This window comes from Numenius arquata, chromosome 8 (genome assembly GCF_964106895.1).
Source record: "Numenius arquata chromosome 8, bNumArq3.hap1.1, whole genome shotgun sequence".
NCBI classification, from domain to species: Eukaryota; Metazoa; Chordata; class Aves; order Charadriiformes; family Scolopacidae; genus Numenius; species Numenius arquata.
The window spans coordinates 61,303,655-61,329,398 of record NC_133583.1 but is presented as its reverse complement, the minus strand read 5'-3'; the positions used below and the strand labels follow the sequence as shown (position 1 = coordinate 61,329,398).

General features: G+C 46.2%; 1 protein-coding gene across 1 annotated transcript; it reads right to left on the bottom strand.

Annotated features, from left to right (window-relative positions):
* Positions 1-5,074: 5,074 nt before the first annotated feature.
* Positions 5,075-24,141, bottom strand: SRSF11 (serine and arginine rich splicing factor 11). Its single transcript, XM_074151421.1, has 13 exons — positions 24,034-24,141; positions 23,758-23,907; positions 19,020-19,153; positions 14,909-15,018; positions 12,892-12,984; positions 11,434-11,483; positions 10,222-10,349; positions 9,139-9,220; positions 8,595-8,726; positions 8,056-8,145; positions 7,216-7,311; positions 6,488-6,626; positions 5,075-6,384 (listed from the first exon to the last, which is right to left on the bottom strand). The coding sequence occupies exons 2-13, from the start codon at positions 23,883-23,885 to the stop codon at positions 6,187-6,189; spliced, it is 1,380 nt and encodes a 459-aa protein (XP_074007522.1). The 5' UTR covers positions 23,886-23,907; positions 24,034-24,141; the 3' UTR covers positions 5,075-6,186.
* Positions 24,142-25,744: the final 1,603 nt, after the last annotated feature.

Below are 25,744 nucleotides of genomic sequence, written 5' to 3'. Positions count from 1 at the left end.
GTGTCAAACTTTATAACGAAGATTGTCATCGATGTTTAGCGAAGGACGGCAAGCGGAGTGACCCTGCGGGGCATGGACGGAGGTGGCCGAGCACGAGGACACACGGAGGGACCACGGAAATACCCGTCTGAAGCAGATGTTCTTGCGGAAACCTCTGGAATCGTCTGTGTAAACCCCCAGAGGCTGCTCTGGAGAAGAGGAGGGGTCCTGGGGAACCGCTGGAAGCTCAGATCGATGGAACCACGGGAAGGTCAGCAAAGTCCCGATGGACTCGAAGCGGGTGGTCGGGGTCGATGCTCCTCAGCCTCCCCGTGGAGCTGGAGCAGGCGAGGGGGGGCTGGCGCTGCAGGTTCTCGTCTCTACCCTGCAGTCACCCACTCAGAATCAAACCCAAAATAAAGCCGGGGGGGGGAAGGGGGGAGCAAAGGGAAGCGTAGAGTTGTGATTTCTCCTGAGGTACTGTGTCGGCAGCAGCTGCGGAACGTTCCCTGGGAATGATGGAACTCGTTCTCCCAAGTGATGATGAGTTCCCCGAGCGTTTCACATGGGTGGGGTAAGGACGCCCCCCGGGTGCTGCTGGCAGCAGCCGAGGTGGGGGCTGAGTGTCGGGCCGGAGTTACCCTCTGGGTGCTGGAGGTCAGGACTCGGCATCGGGGGGGCCAAAGCCAGGTTTTTCCCACCTGGGACCCCCCCGCAGGGTGGGATGTGGTGGGCAGCGCCGTGGGACCAGGTCCTCTTCTGGGTGGTGGGGAATCCCACACCTTTCTGCAGAAGGGGAATGTCGGAAATCCTTATTTCTCAGTATTGCAGGGAAAAAAACCACGTGTTTCGTGGTTTTTGGTTGTTTAAATTCCCGTTACCAAGTGTGCCGACAGGGGCAGGAGCGCTCCCAGCTGTAGAGCGCTGGGATGGACTGGATTTTCCAGGCTTTAGAAATAAAAATAACAAAGCTTTTTGCGGAGCCTCGGGCGCGAAGGGGGGGTTCTGCGTGTCTGCCCGTGAGCAGCCCCCGCCGCCTGCTGGGGAGGGGGCGTCTGACCCAGCCCACGGCGGGTCCTGGAGCCTCTGGCCGCTTCCCCCGGGCTCCGGCTGCAGGTTCCGTGGGGATTTTTAACCTGGGTGACTCCACAAGCACTAGCTTTGATAGGCTTTAAGAGTTGCAGGAACTTCTCGTAGCGGGTTGCTGGACGCTGGGGCTCGCTCTTAATTTGGGAGCGTCAGCAGGGAAGGGTGGACACAGATTTGGGGGACCTTGGTGGTCTTTTTACATTCTTAGGGTGACCATCCCCCGCTGTTCCTGTTCTTTTCTCTGGGGACCTGGCTCCCACCACTGTGTCCCCTCCGTTTGTTTGGTGACCATTCCCGGATTCCCGTGGCAGCCCCATGAAGCTGCTCCTCGGGACGTTTCCCTCGGGCTGTTGGTGGTGTGTTTTCTGCCTGAAACATTCCCAGGGATGAGTTTTGAAACGGGCCGGTTCCTGATGGATCCTCGGGAGCCGGAGGGGCGTTGGGCTGAGCCGACCTCGGGGACCCGAGATGCCCTCGGGGTGTCCCAGCAGCCTGGTTGTACTGGTGCCGCTCTTCAGTGGTGGCTGTCCGCGCCGATATTCGTGTCTTACGCACTAGAACTTGTTTTTCCTGCGAGGTTTTAGTGTTGGAGGGACACACGGCGCGTTATTTGTGCCTCTGGATGCTCCGTGGGAGGGAGAAGTGTTCCCAGCGCAGAGGGAGCCCGGGGCTGCGCTGGGGCCACCGCTCCCCTTCGCCCCCCTCCCTCCCCCCATTCCCAATGGAAATTCATGTTTTCCAGCAGGATTGACATAGAGAAACTTAATTTTTTGGTTTTCCCCCCTTATCTTCTCCTTGAGACCGTGTTGAGGGGACATCCTTGGCCGTGCATGGGTGTGGGGACCGTCCTCGCCACGGGACGCCATGGGAAGGGAGGGAATGACTCGGGCCGGGTCGGACCCGCACGTTGAAGCTGCTCGTGGCCCCGTGGTGGCCGCGGAGGTGCAGCCGTGGTGGGGAAAACCTCGCTGCCGGCGCTCGGGAGAGGCCACCTCGGCTCAGAGTTTGGCCACCGTTTCTTTCCGCTCTCACCACTTTTATTTTTTCCCCCGATGGCCACGAGGGGTTTGTTTTTTTTTATGACTATTAAAAACCAGCCATTAATTTTGGTAAACGGAAATAAGAAATGGTTGCAAAAGAATTCCTGGGGTTGTTCCTTAACCCGGCGGGTTTCCTGGTCTTCCAAACCACGGCTTTGGGTTGTGACGGAGGGGAAAAAGGGAACGCTTTTCCTTTCTCCTCTCCAGGAGCCGCTGTCCCGGCCCCGCGCTCCCCTCCCTGCCCTTCTCCCCCGGTTACAAACCCCCGCGGGTGGGTTTGTGCTGGAAAAGGCTCTTCTGTTAACGGCTTTGCTCTGGGTGCGAGACTCCGGGAGGCGGCGGCGGTAGCTGACCTGGCCCTGGGAGTCTCCCGCCGCGCTGCAGCTCGCTCCCGCTTTCCTTGCGCCTTGTAACTGTCGCGGGAACAACCTCACTCGCTTTTTTGGTTTGTGGTTTGTTTTTTTTTTTTTCTTTGCATTTTACTGGTTTGTCTGGTCCATGTTTTTAACTGACCTTCACTAAGAGGAATTTCTGGTTGTATCATTTGTTAGAATAAAGACCAAAACGTGCTCTTTGCTTCTGAAGCCGTTCACCGACGGTTCAGCTCCGCTGTCACCGTGGGGTTCGGGGTGTATTTGCGGGGGGGGGGGACACGTGTCTCTGGGCAGGGCTTGGATCCCAGGGGCCGAGCTCACCCTGCTGCGTCCTGCAAGGGCATTTTATTGGTCATTTTTTAAAATAAAATCCTGCATTTTCATTCTAGACTGTTCGTTGCCCTCTGTAAAGCTCCGCATTGAGGAGGAGGGACTCGGGCGGTGGTTCCCGGGAGCTGAGGGGTCGGAGTTTGGAAGCAGCGGCCGGGGGGGAGGGAGGAAACAAACCTTTTCAGGTCAGGAATGGCAGAAGTTTTATCTTAAAATCCACAAAAACGCTCATTTAAACAAGGAGCTGTGACGGTTGGTCGTAACAGCAGCGTCTCGGAGGAACCGGGGACAACTGGGAGAGCAAACCCGGAAACTCCCGAAGTTTCAGTTTGCCCCGTAGAAGGTGTTTGTAGCTTTGTGGGGTTTGGGGTTTTGACTTAAAATGCCTCTCCGGCGAGCGTGGGAGGGTGTGCCTGCGGAGCTGAGACCAGGACACCCCTCCCCAGGTAAGGCTTTGCTTCAGTCACGCAGGGAGGGGTCCCGTGGGTTGGGGGGGGCAGGAGCCCTACACGCTGTAGTAATTAGCAAACCAACTTCAAATTACTAAAATAAATTTGTTCTGCTGGCTCAGGGCTCCAACCGTGGGAGGCGCCGTACGTACCCCCAGCGGGGAGAAGCAGCTCCTCGCAGGTCCCGGGGGGTGTCCCCACCCCAGGAAAGGTGACATCTCGTCCCCGCAGCATCCTACGGGCTCGGCCGACGCACCCCCTTCCCCGGGGAGGTGACAATCCAAGGGGATGGATGCTGATTAATTATTAATGATATTAATAAGCAGGTGTGGTGTGAAACCACACACCTTCCTCCTGGGTCGGGGCTCAGCGGCCGGAGGCAGAGTTAACGCACCGCAGTAAAATAAACTCCAAACCACCTCAATTTAATTACAGGCAGCCCCCGATGAAGGGGACGGAGCCGAGTGCCCTGACCCTTCCCCGCCGCCGGGGAGCGACGGGCACGGCCCCGGGAGATTGGCTTTTATTACTATAAACCCCTTTATCTTCTCGTACGTCACATAGAAATAGGGTGAGGAGAACAAAAAAGGCACATCCGCGGAGCCGCCGCGCCTCGTCCGGGTTATTACAAACTCTCTCCCTCTCCCTGCGCGACCGACTCCGCTCCCCGGCGGCAAAAACTTCCATTTCTACAAATTCTAAAAACGACACTGGTATCTCCAGGGCAAACGCCGCTTTGCCCGGGGCCAGAGGAGGGTTTAAGAAGAGGGTGGTTTGACTCGTCCCGTTCATGGAGCTCAAGCACCACCTACAGCTTCATCCCCAACCCTCCCGCTTTAAAGCCCGTGCGTTCGTGGGTGACGGGGAACGGCACGAGGCGCTCGCGGGTCCTTCTGCCCCTCCGGTGCCATCCCGAGTCCTTAGTTCAGCCGAAATACAAAAAGCTTTTACAAATACATATTTCTTTTGAAAAGCGCTTGTCCCTTAACACCTCTACGTTCCCGTTTAAGCTCATTCCCTTCATTCCCCAAAATTAAAATAATCCGTTAGCGTAACGAGCTGAAAGGGCGGCTCCTCGGCTCTCCCCCCCCCAGGCTGTGAGGAGACCGAGTCGTTACCATCGCCTTAAAATGGGCGGGATGAATTAAAACCAGCAGAAGTAGGGAGGCGATTGTGCCCCTGTACTCGGCACTGGTGAGGCCACACCTGGAGTATTGCGTCCGGTTTTGGGCACCTCAATCCAAGAGAGATGTCGAGGTGCTGGAGCGAGTGCAGAGGAGGGCAACGAAGCTGGTGAAGGGCCTGGAAAACAAATCCTATGAAGAGCGGTTGAAGGAGCTGGGACTGTTTATTCTGAGGAAGAGGAGGCTGAGGGGAGACCTCATCACTCTCTTCAACTACTTGAAAGGACACTGTAGAGAGGTTGGTGCTGGTCTCTTCGCACAGGTAATTAATGACAGAACGAGAGGGAACGGCTTCAAGCTCCAACAGGGTAGGTTTAGACTGAACGTTAGGAAAGAATGTTTCACAGAGGGAGTGGTCGGGCATTGGAACAGGCTGCCCAGGGAGGGGGTTGAGTCACCATCCCTGGATGTGTTTAAGAGCCGTTGAGATGTGGTGTTGGGGGATATGGTGTAGGGGAGAACTTTGTAGCGTAGGGTAGATGGTTGGACTCGATGATCCCAAGGGTCTCTTGCAACCTGGACAATTCTATGATTCTATGAAAACGCGGGCTCGGAGGGAGGGAGGTGAAGTTTCATACGTTCCGGGGTGCAAACAAAACACCAGCAGAGTCTTCCAGCAACAGGAGTGTGAGTTTAAGGGTTTTATTATCAAAGTTCTGTAAAACAATTTCAGAAACTGTACATCGACATGGCACAGACCCAGCCCACGCTCGGCTCGGGGTTGGTTTTTTACCTGCACAAAAGTAAAAGCTCTGGAAGGGGCGTGAGGGAGGAAACGGCTTCTCTAACTACTCTGCGGAGAAGGTGGGCTCACCGTGCGCATGAGGCTACTACTGCAGTGACAGCAAACACAAATTTATTAGTTTATACAACTGGAGATCAAGTAAAAAGTACATTATCAAGTCGACCTGCTTTGGAAAGCGGAGGAAGGTCAGGTTTAAAATGCACTACCCTTCTCTGCAGCAGAGTCAAACCGCCTGCGTCAGGGAGACCCCACCAATCCACCTTTCACCACCGGGCGCGGATCAAGCGGAGATTCGTCCCTTCCCGAGGCTGCGGAACCATCACAACTCGCCTGAGACGGATTTGAACGGATTTAAAAAAATAAAAACCATCAAAAAAAAAAAAAAAAAAAAGCCCTCAGAAAGGTTAGTGCATTTTAACTCTTGTCAAAAGCCAAACGAAACTGGAAAAACAAAACAAACCCAAGCAACCCCAGCCACACGGCTTAAAAAAACAACAGAAACAAAAGACTACCTAGATCAGAAGGATGAGGACGCTCAGAAGGATCAGGACGCTCATTTTCAGATGGACTGTCGGTTTTTTTGTGTAGTCACACTTAAGACCCTTAAGTAGGTCCCCCCGGAGCGGCAGGACCGGGCACGGGGAGGCTGTTTGTGCCCCGACGGAGGTCTGCGGGGGGTGGGGGACGCTATGGGGGTGAGCTGGGTCACCGGGGGCCACACGCCGCCCGGCCCCTGCCTGCTGGAGACACATGCAGCGCTTCTTTTGCCGAATGACATCCAAACGGCTGGGCTCCGCCACCCCTGGGGCCGCCAGGAGGCTGCTCACCCCTCCAGGAAGCTTCTGGTGGGAGTTAGTACGGGGGGATTTACAAACGGGGCGTAGCGCAGAGCTGTTATCATACATCTAATTGAGGATTAACAGGTACAGCATAAAAGAATGACAGAGGAATGACACCGACGCGCGTCTGCCGCGGCGCTGGCTGCGGGGACAGGGCTCAGTCACTCATGTCCATGTCCTCCTCGTGGTGATCGTCCCCGTTCACTTTGGATTCCCGGGCGGAATCCCCGCTCCCTTTCTCGGCCCCGGACTCCTTTCCTTTCGGGGAGGAAGAATCTGCCATTTTCTTTTCCTCCTTTTTCTCCTTCTCGCTGTCATACCCTTGCTCTTCTTCGTCGTAATCCCTTGTGACCTGCTTTGCCGAGATAAAAAACAAAGGTAAAACTTGCTCTCGAAGCCGCGATTCCGGGTAAACACGACAGCACAGGCCGTGTGGTTAAAGAGGGTTTTAAACATACTTTCACGTCTTTATCGCTCTCGGATTTCCGTTCCCGATCCTTCTCCTTGTCTTTGCTCTTCTTTTTCTTGCTGGTTGACCGCTCCCTCTCATCTCGACTCCTCTCCTTGTCTTTATCCTTCTTTTTTTCCTTTTTATGTCTGCAACGATAAAAGTCCAGGGAAGAATGAACACCGCGAGCACGCCATTCTGTAACCGGAACACAGACCACCTCCAGACCTTGCCCGTAATTACACGTCTAAAGGAGAAGGAGGTGCGTGCAGCTACGACGCACCACTGGCTTTCAGAAAATAACCAAAAAACCCGATTCCTTAGGTCTGGATGGAACACACAGCCAGGGTGGGAACAGCAGCTCTGAGGGTCTGATGAAGGAGCAGCTCCAGTTTGAGGATCACCAAACGCCCAGGTGACTCCTGTCACAGGGAGCCAAAGGGCTGGGAACTCCAGGTCTCTCCTCAGCCCTGGAATACTCCAGGTTTGGAGTTTTCGGGCACTCCCAGAGCAGTTCTGTGCTCAAAGCACATTAAATGGCACCAAAAGCAGCAGCAGCAGCGATCCACCCCCCCGCTCTCTCAAGTCAACCCACGCCTGGGTATAAGCCAAGCACCAAACACACACCGTGTTCCAACGATTCCCACTGTGACCGTGGCCAGAGCTCACTCCTCAGGAATTTCCCACCCAGACACCTTTATTATTACTACTTTTTTTTAGCCAAAAGGCTCAACTGACCTTCTTGGAGATGGGGACCGGGACATTTTCCTTTTAGGAGACCTGGGTTTTTTAGGTGACCGGGATCCGCTCCTGCTTCTCCTACGTCGTCTTTCCCTGCAGGAAAAAGTGATGAAAGCTTTTTTTGGTTTTGGTTTTGTTTTGTTTTGTTTTTTTAAAGCTACACATACTCAAGGCCAGGCTGGACGGGGCTTTGAGCAAGCCAGTCTGGTGGGAGGTGCAGGGGCTGGAACTCAATGATCTTTAAGGTCCCATCCCACCCAAACCATTCTGTGATTCTATGATTCCCCTCTGGCTCCAAGCCCAGCACTGCTCAAAAGGCAGCAAATACCCGAAAATGGATATTTACTCTTGGAAGTGCTGAAAATCCCCCCCCCGCTGCCGATCAGCAGAGCAAGTTCTTCCCTGTTCCACCTCCACCCTCAGGAACAAGCTGCCGAGCTCACACTGCGTTAGGGGCACTGGCTCTTTTTGCAAATAGAAACGAAACAGCTTGTTCTTGTTAATACTGCAAGTTAATTTCGGAAAATTCTTAAAAAAGAATGACACGTTTTGCACGTATTCATTCCATAAATCGAGAAAGAATTTAACAGTGACCTCAAAGCATCACACTCTCTTTGATACAGAGCAAGTAGAAACGCTTTCTCCAGAAAACTAGCATATCAGGGGAAAAATAAAGCACCTTGTAGACACAGGCAGAGAGTATTCGGGAATTTGTGTGTACAGCCAATATATTCCCAGCTGGATCAGGGTCCCGTTACACACGAGACTCTCTGTTCTACGACAGTGGCCATCGCCCACTGGAAGCGGAGACGGAGGGAAACCACCGTGTTTCCATACCTGCTTGTGCTTCTCGATCGCCTGGTTGTGCTGTAGCTTTTGGGAGGAGTTTTAGAACGTTTCTTCTCTTTCTCTTCCTTCTTTTTATCCCTTTTAGTAAAATACAGATGTTAAGTTTGATTTTCAAACTAGTCAAACAGCATTCACTACTTTTGCTACGCATGGAAAGGAATGAAGACACGGTAACTACATTGGATGGCACACGCCGTATAGTATTTCTGGGGCCAGTCACACTGTTCTAACGGAAACAAAAATTACAATTATCTACAGCAAAATAAAAGAACAGCTCGCTTATAGCTTCTGTGCACGGATCTGCAAGTGTAGATGCTCACAGCTCCTGCTTTCCAAAAACATACAATTCATATCATTCTGTAAGACGTTACAAGCGACTGTGACTTGAAAAAGAGCCACCGGTTCATTCTGTCCCGGTTTGTTTGTTTGCGGGGTTTGGGTTTTGTTTGTGTTTTTTTTTAAAATTAAGCACCCAAATGTAATAGTTTAATCACTAGCAAACAGCACAGATGGACTGACGCAGTTACCTGGTTTTGGATGTGCTCCTCGACCTTCTGCTCCTCTCTCTGGAGTGAGACCTCCTTCGCCTCGGGCTTTTAGATCGCCTCCTGCTTCTCGATTTTGAATGGGACCTTCTCCTCGATCTGCTTCTCGACCGTCTGCCGGGAACACGTGGTACAGGGGAGTCAAATACAGGAAATTTTGATATACCAATTATAATTAGCAAATGAGCCTCTGTGCTAAGGTGTTTCTTATCTGACACAAGAAACAATTTATTGTTAAATAAAACCAGAGTCCAAACACTGCTAGGTAGGACTAGGCGTCCTCAAGCTCTCTCCGCAGCAGTTTAAGCTATTTTTGAGGTATTTTTTGCTCTTCTCTCTCTCTCCCACCCTTCCTCCAAAAGCAGAGGGAGGCTCCATCCCACACTCCAGCCAAATCACAGCTTTCCTCACACCATTTCCGTTCCTCCACCAGGAGAGAAGTGTCACTTCAAGAAGTATTTTTGAAGGAATTGTTTCAGCTATGTCTTTTTGTTATTTCTTTTTTTAAAGCAAATAAGGCGATTACCTGTGTCTAGATGAAGAAGGTGTCCTCCTCCTCCTTGAGCGTGATCTTGACCTCGAATGCCTTCGTTTCTCATCTTTTTTGTCTGGAGTTAAAAAAGGAAAAGAATAGTTAAAAAAACCCAATGTTATTTCAGCATTCAAGACGATTTTATAAAGGAAAAGAAGTTGAGCTTCACGCTATAGATATAAATAAGATAAGGAAAACCTAAGGAATATTCTGGCATTTGAAATTAAGGCTTATCTGTCCTTTTCCTCAAAAGATGACACAAAGAACGAACATGTGACAAAGACACATACGTGGCATAAAACCAACAGAAAGTTTTATGCAAAACTGGAGAAGTCAAAGTGCAGAAAATGTTAAATTTAAGTCAGTTACAAGACAACAGCTGCAGGGCAAGGGGAGGTCTTGGGAAAATCTCAGCATCTCTGCCGTTTTGCGAAGGGCTAAAGAGTCTCTCAAATTACTGTTTTGAATTTCCCACAAAAAGCCTGAAGCAAAACAATCAGCACATTTTTCCAGTACAGTAAAAGAACAGGAGCTCTATTCTTTCCTGAGAACCATCAGGAGGCTGCAAAACTCCATTTCCAGAGTTGCAAGTTACTTTGGTGGCTCTGAGATCTGTGGATGAACTGCTGCAACTTATTCTAAAATAAAATCTACTGAAATAAACTACAAAAATAAAGAATTATTTACAAACTTCCACAGATTAGGAATGTCAACAAAGGAAATCATCCCCAAGAACAAACACCACTAGGATGGCAAGTGGTTAAGCCACTTGCTGCTTCCAATGAGATCTCCAGTATGAATGTTCATCAGGGGAAGCTCAAGTGTTCTGCAATCTTCAAATCAAGTGAATTTGGGGAAAAAACAACAGATGAGTGAATTCCTGCATCGTTCTGCAGGACACACACAGTAGTCACACTGGAGGACAATTAAAAAGCTGTCAACTACAAATTAAGTCCCTATAAAACATGAAAGCATTAAGCCAGTATTCTGCAGACCATTAGCTTTTATCATACACATCAAAACTTCATCGTGAGTTGAATTCTAGGATTTAAATCCTACTCTAGGAGTTAAACTCACCGGGCTCTATAGCAGCAGAGATTAGTGACTGTGCTTCTCGGACTCTTTTCATAGCTTCTTCGATTTCTTTACTGGAGGTATCTGACTTCAGACTGGGTGAGACAAGGCCTGCAGCTACATGGTTCAACCTGGCAGATGAAAAAGAATTTTAGCAATTCAGTGTTGAGGGATCAAAGAAATAGATTTGCAGCCTGCTCAAAGCAACTGATCTAAGGGAATCAGGATCTGCCTGTGTTTTGTCACTGTGCAGATAACGGAGTAGTAAGGTCTAAAATGTGAAAATGGTGTCACAAGACACCCGCACATACAGCTCTCAGAATTCCAGTAAACTGTAAATAGCAGGAAAGATCTATTTGCCAATCCAGCAGCAGGACAAGCACACACTGACATGCTTTCCCCAAGCCCAGAGTTGAAAGAATTCTCCCCAAAGCTCCCTGCAATTTGCAGTCCCAGGGCTTTCTGGGGCAGAGGTGGTTTCTTTGCATTTACTGCACTTTTCATTTACTAATGTGTCCAACAGCTGTTTCTCTATGGCACATGCTTTCACCATCCTGCTCCAGCGTTATCAATAGCTTAATGGCACATCAATACATGAAGTGCCACAACCCTTCCCTAGTTGCTGTCTCCATGCCATAATATTTTGAATAAAGTTATCCTTTGTCTGAATACTGAAATAAAAACTAGCAAATACTCGTGCTACTGCTTTTTGCTCCCTTCTTCTACCAAGTAATAAGACATGTTGGGTTTTGTTATCTCCTGACAGCTGTAACGTAAATAGACTCTTTTATTGTTGGCTTTTACACCAGTTGCTGGTCTAGGCTCGTTCTCAGCCACAGAATCACAGAGGGGTTTGGGTGGGGAGGGATGTTTAGAGCTCCCCTTGTCCAGCCCCTGCCATGGGCATAGCCCTTCCACTTCAGCCCCGCAGCACGGGAGGTGCTGGCTGCACCTTTACACCACAGACACAAACTGAATTTCTGTCTCCAGCAAAATGAAATCCCAGAGATTAATTATTCCACAGATGCAAGGCTGAATAATCTTTGTTTCCTCCCCTTCTTCTCTCTACCACAGTAAAAAGAGTCTGCACAAGATCCCCAGGACACAGTTTTTCTTCAACCTTAACCAGATCCAGCAGGACACAGTGGATACTGAATCCCAACAGATATTCCTGAGATCGAGTATATCGCGATATAAATATTTGTAAACACTTACTTTGGATCCACTGTGCTCATAAGTTTTAGTAGTTGATCTGCTGCAAGAGACTGTGAGGGGGAAAAAAACTGAAGTTAAAACCATGTTGGAGGATGTGTATGCTTAAGGAGATTCTCTTCCTCAGCCGTGGCTACAGCAAAAAGTCTCTATAGATAAAAAAACACCCCACAAAACAACCCCCACACCCCAAAGACATTACAGACAAAAAGGCATATTGTTCTGTTTTCAAATTTGTGGATGGTGCCGAGGGTGAGAACATCACCTTTCAGTGGTGCTCAGGTACCTTTTTTCCCCCAGCAGCCAAACATCAGCCCTTTCCTGGACAGAATACGCTTTAAAATAAAAATACACTTCTGGTATTTACAGGTTATTTCTCTGTTCCTTCAAGAGAACAGAGACCTCCTTAGAGAATCCAGTTGCCTGTCCATGGGCAGTCCACAATGTCAATTTATGAACAATAACCAAAAGCTTCTTTACTCTAAAAATCCCACCAAAAATATATTTTACAGCTCTTGGGCAAATCCAGAGATTATTGTAACTGGTCACCTCCTGTGCCACTGGGCTATTAACAACAGAATGTTTAGTCTCCACCAATTTTCTTTATCCAGAGGCAGCCTGTGCTGAACCCAAACAGTTTGTTGCAATCAGCTCATTTAATGGACAAAGGAAACAACCCTTCATCACACTACATTTATATTTTTCTAATATGTGCTTAGGGTGCTTTTTTTTTTTTAATTTGTTATTTCTTTATCACCATTATTTGCTTGTTACCACACGTGGCATGCATACAGAGAATGCTGAATGATGGACTTCTTAGCAATGCATTACATCATCACTTCTTGTAAAACCTGTTCTCTGTACAGTATTTGGTTCTTATATCCTAAATATTAATTCAATATTCTACTAGTACTTAAATCTTTTTTTTATTCATTTTAAAAAAGACTACAGTCTAATAAAGTCTCCTTAGTATTTTCATCAAACAATTTTTCTTTCACTGGAAGTACAGGACAGATTCAGCACTCGGTAATGAGGATATCTGAAACACTTCATTACTAGTCCCAAATTATTTTTAGGTCTTTCCCACATTTAATTTGATACTCCCTCAGATACTATTTATTCCAAATGGGTGCTCAGAAAAATCAATCACTGGGTTTTTCAGACAGTGGTCTGTTAAACCAATACAAATGAAAATTACTTCTAAAACAGAAAAGAGGGTAGCAAAAAAAAAAAAAAAAAAAAGTGCTCCTGTATAAACCTGCTACTCCAAAAAACAATTCTATAATAAATCTCAGAAGTTCAAAGCACCGGCCACCTGTGCAGGCTACACTGAGCCAAGCCTGTAATAAAAAGTAGTATTTTTGTAACACTTCTTCAGACCCAAGTATAGTATTTCCAGCTCTTCAGCCTGTTATTTAATATACTGGTGAACACTGAGAAACTGCAGACTGTGTGAGGTACCTGAGAGTTTAAGTTTGCTCCAGGAAGCCCGAGAGCAGCCAGGGCAGGATCGAGAGCGGGAGCTCCTAAAGCAGCTAAAGGGACAGCACCGATCTGTAAGGAGGACAGCAGTTAGACAAAAAGCCATCTTCATTGCATAAAAAGCAGTTAGATCAAGATTCCCAAGCATTAGACGTGGGGAAACTTAGGTTTTACTTAGGTTTCCTGCTACAGGAAACATTATACTAAGGTCAGCGAGAGTATTTCAGATTTCCCTATTCAGATATTCCAAAGTTCAGTATATGAAAGATATTTTTTCCCTAAAAATATTCTAAAATGAAATTCTGTTTCCTCTGCATCCCAATGGGTAGGGGAAAAAAAGACAAGTAAAGAAGTGAAGCATCCCACTACATTCAAGAAATAGCTTAAAATGAAATTATTTTCCAGTGTTAAAATGAAAATTCATTAAAAGTTTCTGAGCCAACTCCCATATATCTGAATCAACTCAGGACTGAAATTAACATGGTTTATGTTAAAAGACAATGTAATATTATTACATCTCTGCAAATCTCTCAAATTTGGTTGGAACTGGGAAATGGGTTGAAAAGCTACTGGAAGCATAAGCAGGATGATGGCATAGGTCTGAATTCCTTAAATTAACCTGAACGCCTCATAGAAGAACCTCATTTTTTGGCCATTTGAAGCGAGACGATCAAACCATACACTGAAACAAAACACAGCCTGTGCTAAAATCCCCATGATTTTATGTTAATCAAATACTGTGCCGCTGCTGAGGTCTTGCTCTCCCTTCATTCCTTCTCACTGTGCTGTTAGAAAATGTGTTTTTGTGCCGGCTGCATTGAGCTAACACAACACCAAGGGACCCGAGGAGCTCCAGAGCCAGCACAAAAGCACGCGGTCAAGAGCAAGGAACCTTCCACTCTTTGCCAGTGAATTTCTGAGTTCGCTGAGCTCTTGAAACGGCACAGGCTTCTCCCTGCAGCCCCAAAAGAAACAGCCACATTCCCACATGCTGATTTTGTGAACAAAAACCACAGCTCAATGCGTTTTTACTGAGTTAAATGCCCAACTCCCAGTAACAGTCAAAAGGAGCTACACAACAAGCTTTGAAAAGAATGACCATAAATGGATGAGTTAAATAAATTCTACCATTAAGCAGACTGGGAGTAGGCTGGGATTCACTAACAGAACTAAAATTAAGACGGTTCGACAACCATTTTCAGGACTTTATATACATACAGTTTTTGGTGAAAGAAATCTTTAAGACTGTATTTGTTTCTTCCATCCCTTTCCTTGAGTTTCAAAGTTAAGCTTCCGACTTTTCCTTCTACATCGGGTTAAAGATACCTTCTGAACAACTCAACGGCAAGTATGTATTTCATGCAATCACAAATCGTAACAGAAGATACATAAAGAAGAGCTAAGCACAAGCTGAAGATGTAGATTTGAGAACTGCAGAAAGAATGAAGCTTTATTCTTATTCATTTTTCTGGTTCTCTGTTCTCCAGTAAGATACACGCTTTGACTGAAACTTTTTCCACGCTGTATTATTCTTATTGTTTATCTTCCACCCGAATTCTTGTGTATTTAGATGAGAAGGGAATACAGGCTACAAGTTTTTCCCCTTGGTTGGAGTATTAAGGGAAGGCATCTCTCGAGCACATCGACTCCTTCAACTTCAGGAATTTAAAATCTACGAGATCTCTACTGCTTGTCACATTTGTCTGTGGGCGTACAATGGATAAAAGGGCGAGGAGAGAGAAAAACACAGGGCCCCTGAGATATCAGAAGCATCATATTAGGGAAATCAAAGTATCCCATTTAGTAAATTAACATCATTCTGCCACAACTCGTATCAGAGAGCTGTAACAATCCATCAAGAAATATCAATTAAAACTTTCTAGGAATAGCATTAGCACCTCCGTCTATTTGTCCTGAAAAAAATCCAACAGAAAGTAAGTTAGAAGGCAAGAGAAAACATGGAATGGTTTCCCTCGACTCCAAGCGGCAAACCTACCTGAGAGAGTGGGTTGGGAGTGGGCAGGAGTCCCCCCCCGGGCAGCAGACCTGCCACGGCGTTAGCTGGTGCCAAGAGAGACAAAGCCTTAGTCTCATCAGGAATAACTCCTGCAGAGAAACAGCCTGGCATTAGAGCGCATTCCTTTCCAGAGGCAGAAAATACACAAATACACCCAGAAAATGTCTCCCTGATACACCACCTGAGTTTGTTGAAAGTACTTATGTTGGCTAAAATACAAAGCTTGATGTCTATTAATATTTATCATTAATTTTTTTTTTTGTCAGAATGAAACTTCAATGGGTGAAAATTTGACTGTTCCTTTTTCTCTACAAATGGTTAAGTTTCTAGAGCAAAAAAATAGCACAATACACACTACTTTTTTGTTAACACTGCCAAGATTTCATCACCTGTACTCGATTTTTAAGTCATGAACCAAACGTAAGCAAGCACAGTCGGTTCTCCAGGGGTGTGCTCTCAACTTTCAAAAGCTGTTTTATGAACAACGACTCGTGTCGGCTGCTTCACTATAAAGCACACAGAAAAATCAAGATACACAAGACAAAAAAAGTTTGATTTAAGGGTTAATAATATGGTACAGTTCACTATGTTTTCTTTTACACCTACCACATAAATTTTGTAAAACTTAAAGAGAAGGTATGGAAATATATTTTTTTTTTGTTGAATCAAGCGTAGGGCTTTTGCTGACTTGTCAAATGAAAATGAAAAGTCTCTGCAGATCTTCAAATACGCGCTGTGTCTGTGTGTCTGTGGCTGGAGGGGTGCAAACATACAGATACTGTGGCACATTCCTTACCTGTGCAGTAAAATGCAATTGTTCCAATATGTGCCATGCTTATTGTACCAAGAATGCTGCTACACACTGCCACTGCAGAAGAAACTTCTGGCCCAAAATCTTGCAGCCAACTAAGACAAGCGTCTTATTTCACTGCCTGCTCTGCACAGAGAATTTTAAGGGCCCTACTACGAAACAAGTAATTGTGTAGGTATTTTTATTCTATCCAACAGCAAAAGCCCTATACAGATGGATTAATTTGTTAATGTGCCCAAGCCCCCAAAATGAGAGTTCAATAAAACAATTTTACTATATATTTGCAAATACCAGTAGTGTTTCTGTAATACATATTAAGAAACTGCATCTCATCATAAAACATACAATATGTACAGGGCACTTAAGAGAAACTGGATAAGCTGCAGAAGAAAACTGTTGGGTGGTATTTTCAGCAGGGCCTGGTATATAGTTCAGGCTGAACCAGGGAAAAGAACTGTAAAACACAACAACAAAAAAGAAAAACCACTGTTAAATAAAGGTAATGGTTCCTTCCACCTATACTGAGAAGTGCCGATAATATAAACAAATGTATAATACACAGCACTGTTATCTTGCTTGTGTCATTGAGCTGTCATCAATTTAGATACCAAAAGTTATGGAGGGAGAGGGGGGGAAAAAGGTCATTTAGATAAAGGGCATCAATGCATAAATATATTAACATACCTACAGAGAGATTATGGGGTAATTTTGCATGCAAAATTATGTCTCAGAGGATATTTATAAATTATAGCTAAACATTTCAAATTAGTGCAACTACAACATTTCTGGCATCTAAATACAAATCCTCAGACTTATCTTGAGACACCTCATAGAAGATCTGCATCCATTAAAAAAAATCATGCATCTGATCCTCTAATCGTTTTTTTAAAAAAGTATTTAGAAATAAATAAACTACAATTTTAAAAAAAGCAATGAGGCCCCTCACCAGTTAATTTTCATGCTTCAAGAGCTTTTTTTACTGCTGCTTTGTTAGAACCATGAAATACTGCATGAATGTGTAGAAATGAAAGAAAAAGAAACAGACAAAAGAAACAAACATTAACCAAAGAACCTAAATACCCCCCCCAGCCACCTTTAACCTTAGAGTTCCTTCCAAATCTAGGAATATCACAGTGAAAATTACAAATACTAAGCCTTACCGTAGACTTTGTGTATAGCTCTATAACACAAAGCAACAGCCAACAGCAAATGTCTGTGTGTGCTAAAACTGGAGTGCGCTTGTGATATAGGGCATAATTATTGCACTAAACAGATAATAAACATTTGCTTTAGTGACAGGCAATAATAATACAGAATTATCACAATAGAAAATAAGAGATAAAAGGGCCCAGTTCAGCACAATAGTTAAGCATATGCCTGGCTTTAAGCACACGAGCAATTGCACTAGGGTTTTAAGGATCTTGCTGTATCGTGCTTGAACAGCTTGTTGAATTGGGACCCTGGCGCTCTGCCTTCGCAGGGGAAACTCTACTCCAGCTCGGGGACAAACACGTGTGGTTACACACCCGGGGCATAAATCCATTGGCTATGATACGCTACATCATTATGCCAAAAACATCAGCATTCGGAACCGCCAGGACACCACAGGAAACAGCCCATGAGGAACCCCTTGATTTAAACAGGCCCATTGGAATATTCTACTTATATTAATTTTATTTTCGTTATGCCATCCGAACCAAAACTACTGGGCAGCTTTCTCTATGTGCCAGATTTATCCACCATCAAGCACAATGGACAAAGTCAGACTGACAAAGAGAAACACCTTTTTATCCTTATTGGCAAAGTTAAACATTCATTTCTTTCACCATGGGCCTTGGTGAATCTCTCAGTGCTAACTCGGAGGGACTGTTCCGTATCGTGCTTTAAGGCAAAGACGAGGACAAGATGCCTTTCTACTACGCTATGAAACCTAAACTAGCGAAAGCAGAAGCAGTAACTCAACGGCAATTTCAGAATGTGTTCTGTACAGCTCCCAAACAGCAGCACCTCTCAATCAAAGGTCACGCTGCAGATTCCTACATTCCAGAAATTAAATTTTCATATATTTTTTAAGTTTAAGGAACACAAAGATATGACAGCTCCCCGGGCCTCAAAAGACAGCCTAAAGCATTGCAATGTCTAGATTATAGCTCTGAACCCAGGCCATGTACCAAATTTATTACTGTAGTATGACTTAATCTGCAGAGATTTTATTTCTTTCAAGCGATCTGGGAAATTCCATTATTTCAGAAGTAAAGCAAGAAACAGTACAATGGAAATCAATTACTTCTAAAGCAAGTCTAGAAGAGTTTAATAAGACTTCTGTAAGAAGAGGTGTCTTCTCAGCACTTTGTTTCTAAGGTAAGTTCCAAAAACCCTGCTCATTGCCTTTCAAATTACTGTAACACCCTAAAATGTAAAAATAAAAAGAAGAAGAGAAAATGTAGTTAACAAGTGGTTACACCAGGAAAACACTTGGGGACTTGAGTGCTTGCTGGCCTTTAGTTAATGTCTAGAATCCCCTGTAGCTGCAGAGGACCCACTGTTTTTCAGTCATCTGGAAGGGCTTTGCATTTGCCTTCTCCACTACAAAAATCACACACACAAATAACAGAGAGAAGAGTTTATTATTTAGTGAAATTCTATAAAATATATCAAGGATGAACAAGAAAACTTGGAATAAAAAACTAGTACCAGTGCCCAATTTGGCACCTCTGGGAAGATCTCACTTTCAAATTAAAGCATAATTATTCAAACCCTTGGTATACTGGACTTCACAAGGAGTGAGTGCCTTTTCAGGGAATCTCCCGCTAAACGCAGTGGCAGCGGATCCCAAAGAAATATTCATCTACTCTCCCACGCACTCTCAGGGAGGGAGAAACCATTCTCATGAAGAGATTCACGCCTACGTGAAAGTGGCAAACACTTAATTATTGAGGGAAAATTTCCTTAAAACGTTGACCTGTTTGCATAAGTCTGTTCAGGAAAATGTCTCATTGAGACTGATAAAGAGCAAAATTTGCACATAATTCTAACAAAAATGTTAATATTCTAAACTGAAAGACACACAAAACCAGTAAGAGGTAAACTTTCCACTTTCATTCAGTGTCACCAGATAAAAATAATTATCTAATCCATGGACCAATGGCAATATACCAAGGGTTTCAAAATGTAATAACTTATATGTTTGACATTTTACTAATCCTCATTTTTGTGAACTATACTGGAATAAAATGCCATCGTATGGTGGCTTCATAGGCCATTAAACAATTCACAAACCTTCTGCATATGGTACGACTATCAACGCTCTGTCAACGAATACAGTGTTTGTCAGATGCTGGGCCACAACTGCCGAGTCAGGATCATGGAACTTTACAAAACAGACACGCGATGACACGGGCAAAGGAGAATCACTGAAAAAGAAAGAAAGAAATTATTTAGATGGAAGCAAGTCAGACAATACGGAACTTGTAATTTCTATCTTCTCCCCGCTTTCACCAAAGCAGAAAGTCACAGGGGACTATGGGGTCCTTCTCCACATGATTTCAGGTTTTGTATCAAATGCCATTTTGCATGATTACAGAAACAAATGAAGCCAATTCAGTATAAAATTGCAGATATAGTTTTATAGCCTCATTTGTAACTGGACAATATATCTATGACCAGTCACCTAAATGCAAATTAATTTTCATGACCTGTCTCTTAGAAGGGAAGGAGATGAAAAACTCTGCTCAAGAAAGATAAAACATTACATATACTGCATAAGTTCATGAAACCAGTAGTTTCACACTCTCTGTTTTACGTCTCAAATTACTGTCCTGGTTTGAGGTAAAACAGAACTAACTTTCTGTTCAGTGATTTTACCTTTTTAGCTGGGCCTCTTCTATCTAACTAAACTCTGAAATTAACAGCATATATAATTTATATTAAGGTAAATTATGAAATGGAGAGGGTAACGATTAAAGGACCACTAAGATTTTACTTATCAACACAATTTCATAAAAGCTTTGAGACCAAACTTCACTGTGCTTCTTCTCGTACATACAGACACTGCTGAGTTCATTCTGGAGGGGTGTACATGGCTCAATGAGCATCCATCACGCAGCAGCAACAGAACCAAACACAAAGAAATTCAAGAAGCTGAAAATCTCACTAATGGGTCAAAAATTCCTAAAGAACTGATCAGTAAACACAGGCCTCTTTACAAGACAGGGCTGTACCTGCTCCACAGCTCAAAAGGAGCGTCTGCCAGCAGAGCTGCATAAAAAATCCCAGGCATGGAAAATCCAGAAGAGAACACAGAAGTTTTGAGTCATTTGGGAAAAAAAAACCAAAAACAAAACAACAAAAAAACTCTAAACAACAAAAAACCCACAAACAAACAAACAAACAAAAAAAAAAAAAAACAGAAAAAAAAAAACCACCAGAAAAAAATCTACTTCCTACAACAAAAGGAAAGAATTGTAGGCCATACAGCTGTGCACCCCTCTCCTTCTCTGAAGGAAGGCCAAACCCCCAAAGACCAGAATTAACCCAGTAAAGGTCCAGAATGGGTTTCAAAAGTCCATATATCTGGAAAATGGGTTTAATCAGATGTATAAACTAAAAGACAGCATGAAAAATTGTTATGCTGACACAGCTGTGCAGCAGATGAGTTAAAAGCTGCCTCCGGAAGGCGCAGGGCAGGTACTGAAAATAGTAGCAAGTCCTAAAGCCCAAGTTCCTGACCAAGTCCAGGGTACATGTGCTGTTCAGCCAGCACAGACCAGGGGTACAAATTAACCTAAAGAGGTAACTCTGAAAAATACTCACTAATTCTGCATGACAAAGATCCGCCTTTACTAACTAGATTTCCAGAAACAATTATAAGAATAGCTCTTCAAAATGCATCCCACTGCCAAAATAACTAGGTTGATCAAGTCTTTAAGCAGTGAAAGCGCAGGGAGTTGTCAGAATTCAGGAGAACGACTTCGGCAGCAACAAGAAAGACGTCCAAGATCTATTTTTGTTAGTGTAAATGCCAAAAAAACCCCTATCTAACCTTCACCACCGCTGAGCACGGGCTCAGCCCAACACACCAGTTACACAAACTCAACCACTGCCCTCAACGTCTGTCAGATCACACATTAATATACATTAAATTTAAGCTGATGTTAAAAATCAGACTGGAGTCAGCGTACTGCAGCTTGTAAAATATGAAAATTAGAAACATCCACTTTAGCCAACATCTTGCTAATTTAATAACTGGAAAGTAACACTGTAGCAATAAGTGGCACAGAGAGAGAAAAATTGAAACTATTAGCTCTTTTGTATCTAGGAATACACAGTAGCTTGCCAAAATGGTGCCTGTTCTTAAGGCATTTATTTGCATAAAAACCTAAAATCCAAAGAAGCATTAGCAGACAGTGTTTAACAAAATCACAGCAGCAAAATTTTAAAGAAAAGTAAATCGAGGAGTTATGGCATACCTGAATGGTATACTAATCTAAGTTGTAAAAAAAATAATAAACTATTTATTACATAAATGCAATACAATACTTTCAAACCTTCTTAAAATGTCTGTGTTAACACGGGAACACGAAACAGAGCAGATACTGTTTATATATTTAAGTACCACTGCACACTAAACTGCACAGCTAGCTCAATCTATAGACACAACTGAAAATAGGTAAGGCTATGCCTAATGCAGCCTGAGAATTAATGTACATCACTGCATTTCATTTTTAAAAATGTATTTCCAGCCTCTCTAAAATCCAAGCTGTGGCTGAATGAAATTCATCAAGAACAGGATGTTCTCAACGGCTACCAAAAAAAGGCCGCAATTATTCTAATTCACCAGAGATCGAAAAATGTAGTAAATCTCTCCCAGACATCGTGCCAAGGAATGCCAAGTTACCGTGGTGGGAGTCTGAACAACGTACCCACTCTGACGTACAGGTTCTGAAACACAGCAGAAATCCAACCTTCCTATCACAACCTCCAACTCCTTGCTCCAACAAAGTCCCCTCATATTGCAACCAGCATCTTAATTATTAAATCTGGGGTTTTTAAGGGATATTTCTGCCATCTACACAAACATCGTTACTGGCATTATTATTATGCAAAAATCAGGCTAGAACCAGGCTGGAGTGCATGCAAGAGGTATTCTTCAACATTGCCATGTTCAGTGGGTGGGAAGAAACAGAGTTAACCGCTCCCTCCCAAAAAAACCCCCAAAAACGACACCCACCAAAAAAAGAACCAACCCATATGTTACCCTTGGAAACTGAAGCTGTCGTTCTTTTCTCAGCAGACCAGCTACCAGTGGCAATTGCAAGTAAATCTGGTATTCTGAGAGAGTCCTGGTATAACTTTCATGAGCAGTTATTAGACAAGGCAAAAGATCTTGCCCATTACCGTGCCATCCAACATCAGAAATTATTTTTTGTGGGGCACTTCATTCTGAAACCACAGAAGTAATCTTTTAACAGCTTAGTTAATATGTATCTAAAACTACAAAGTTACAGAAACAGAGTTCACCTATAATAACCCTCCTTAAAAGCTGGACAAAATATTTAAATACAGAGCAGCACAACAAAAACACCTGCATCTGTTCAGAGGTGAGTTACTTTGCTGGCTGCCAAGCATTAATGGTTCTGCCACTTCCCACCAGTTATCCCCGCTATTAACAACATAACCCTCCTGTCTGGAACCATCCCTCAGTTTCAGTTACACATACATTCCATTTCCTTCCATTTCCAACACGAAATTGCCCAAATCCAACCCAAAGAACGAAACTGCAAGACCACCAGAAATACTGGTTCTGAATCTGCACATATAACCAGCCTGCAGGATGAGTGAATTTCCCTGGTTTTGCACTAGCAAGGATTGAAGATTCAATGATGATAAAAACAATGCTTTGTAATAGGTTGGGTTGTTTTCCCTAAAATGAAAAAAAATAAAATCCAAATAGTGCAGTCCAAAAATAATTGACTGTGTTCTTGTTTGATTCTTCCTCAAACAATCCTTGTTCATCAATGCAAAAAAAAACCTTTTAACTTGCATAATACCTATGCAAAAGATCAACATATAATGACATTGGGTTCTGTAAAACAAATCAAACTGACATGGCCAAAATCAACATTATCATCTAACTAACATAATAAATGTGTATTATTTGTATATTAGTGATTACCTGCGCGTTTTGCACAGAAATCTTTGCAAGGAATGCATATTTATGTAACCAGGTATACCAGGGTATACCAACAGGTATACTGAGTTATACCAGGCCGTAGTTTTACGGCCAAGCATCCATAAACTGCCTACAGTTAGACTCGTCTCTGTTGGAAGGGACCTTTCAGATCATGGAGTCCAACCACCAGCCCAGCACTGCCCAAACCCCCACTGACCCACGTCCCTCAGCACCACGTCTGCCCGGATTTGAAATCCCTCCAGGGATGGTGACTCCACCACTGCCCTGGGCAGCCTCTTCCCAGGCTTCACAACCCTTCCCATAAAGAAATTGTTCCCAATATCCATCCTAAACCTCCCCAATAGCCCTGGAGGTTAACCAGAACTACAGAGGTTAGTTACACAGCCCCGGAACAAACGGCTCCTAGAGGAAAACGTGGGTTTGACAGGAACAGGAATCCCGCGTGTAACCGCATGGCATAAACGAGTGTCTTTTCCCCCGTACGCACATAACGTAATTACGTTAATAATTACAAGTGTAACAGGCACATGACCTCTTGCAGCAGAGCGGAAAGGAGGCCCCAGAGGCGTACGGAAGCGGCTGGCTCCGCCTCGGCCCGCGGAGATCCCCCGAGCGCACCCCCACGGCGCTGCCCGAGGAGGCCCAGCGGGGATCCCGCCGCCTGGCGACCGGGCGGGGGCGGCCCGCGGCCTAGCAGCTCCGCCGCGGCGGGAGTTCGCCGCCGCCGCCGCCATGGAGGCGGGAGGGGCCGCGGGCAGCGCCGGGGGAGGGGAGGGGGAGGCGGAGGCCGGGCGGAGGCGGGGAGGGGAGCGGGCCGCCACTCACTCGGGGGGGAAGAGGCGCAGCTCCTCGATCTTTCCGAGGAAGCCGAAGAGCGTCCGCATCTGCTCGGAGCTGGCGCTGGGGGAGACGTTGGTGACCTGGATCACGTCGGTGCCGCTGCTGGAAGCCATTGCGCTGCCGCCCGCACCGCTGCTACAAACACATCGGGGAGAGGAAGAGCGCGTTAGGCCCGAGCAGCTCTTGGCTGCAGCTCCTCGCCCGACCGCCTCCGGCCCGGCCTGGCCCCGCCGCGCACCGCCGGCCGCCCGCCCGCCTCACCAGCCTGCCTGGGCCGCAGTATCCCACAATCCCCCGCCGCCGCCCCCACGGCGCAGGCGCACTGCGCGCGGCGCGCGGCCCACACGCAGCCTCGCGGCCCGCGCCTCCGCGGCCGCCCCCGCGCCTGCGCGTGGCCCCGGCCTCTGCCCGGCACGGCGCCTGCGCAACCCGCGCGCCGACGGCGGCCCCGCGCATGCGCAGAGCGGGGGGGGGGGGGCACAGGGGGGGGCGGCCTGTTGCCTCAGGGGCTGTTGTGGTGAGAGGGGGCGCTGAGGCCAAGCTGTCCTTTGTGCCGGTAGCAGGAGAGCGCATCCAGATGGCGGCTGGGGTTCCAGGGTACTTCTGTGCAAGCGCAAATCCCGGCTGGGTGGAGAATGGACTGAGAGCAGCCCTGAGGAGAAGGACTTGGGGGTGTTGGTGGACGAGAAGCTCCACACGCCCCAGCAACGTGGGCTGGCAGCCCAGAAACCCCCCGCACCCTGGGCTGCATCCCCAGCAGCGTGGCCAGCAGGGAAAGAGGGGGGGATTCTGTCCCTCTGCTCCGCTCTGGGGAGACACCCCCCAGTGCTGCCTCCAGCTCTGGGGCCACCAACAGCAGAAGGACATGGAGCTGTTGGAGCGGGCCCAGAGGAGGCCACGGAGATGCTGGGAGGGCTGGAGCCCCTCTGCTGGGAGGACAGGCTGAGAGAGTTGGGGGGGGTTCAGCCTGGAGAGGAGAAGGCTCCGGGGAGACCTTGGAGCCCCTTCCAGTCCCTCAAGGGGCTCCAGGAAAGCTGGGGAGGGACTCTGGATGAGGGAGGGGAGCCCTAGGAGGAGGGGGAAGGGTTTGACACTGAAAGAGGGGAGATGGAGATGAGATGTGGGGAAGAACTTCTTTGCTGTGAGGGTGGTGAGAGCCTGGCCCAGGTTGCCCAGAGAAGCTGTGGCTGCCCCATCCCTGGAAGGGTTCAAGGCCAGGTTGGAGGGGGCTTGGAGCAACCTGGTGTGGTGGGAGGTGTCCCTGCCCAGGGCAGGGGGTGGCACTGGGTGGCCTTTAAGGTCCCTTCCCACCCAAACCATTCTGTGATTCTGTGGTCAGTCTTCAGAGGGGCGGAGGTCTCCAAGGCCTCGGCTGGGAGGCTGGTGTGTTGCTGACAGTGCCCTGCCCAGGGTGTTCTGGATGGGCTGGGTAATGCTGCTCGCTCCTCCAGAGCTATAAGCTTAAAATTGCCACATTTTAAGCAGGCAAGGCCAATTGGTCCGTGAATTAATTGTATTCACGTAGAGATGAGTGCTCTACATTTTCTGCTCTATCGCTCCTGGCATCAGATTGTGAATAAAGCAATCGATTATTTCCCAAGTCCATAGAAGCGATTTTTAAGTAATGAATACTAATCATTCCAGGAAGTCCAGCCCTTCCCATCCGTTGTTGTTGATTCTGCCTGTTGTGAACCGGCTTCAGCTTGCTTCACTCCTGCCCTTCCAAAGAAATCTTTCTCTTACAGGAACAAACGTGAAGAATTCATACAAAACTCTGGGATTTCCAGTACTGTTGTTTGGTTTTTTTTAATATTCAGTTGAAATACCCAGCATTTTCCCAGGGAGTGCTGCCTGGTGACTCCCAAAGAGAGAGGAGACAGGGAAAAGGGGAATTGTAAAAAGGTGGTGAAAAGCTGATGAGGCCAAAACCCTTAGCCAAGAGGTAGTGCCTGAAGTACGAGAGTCTCCACCT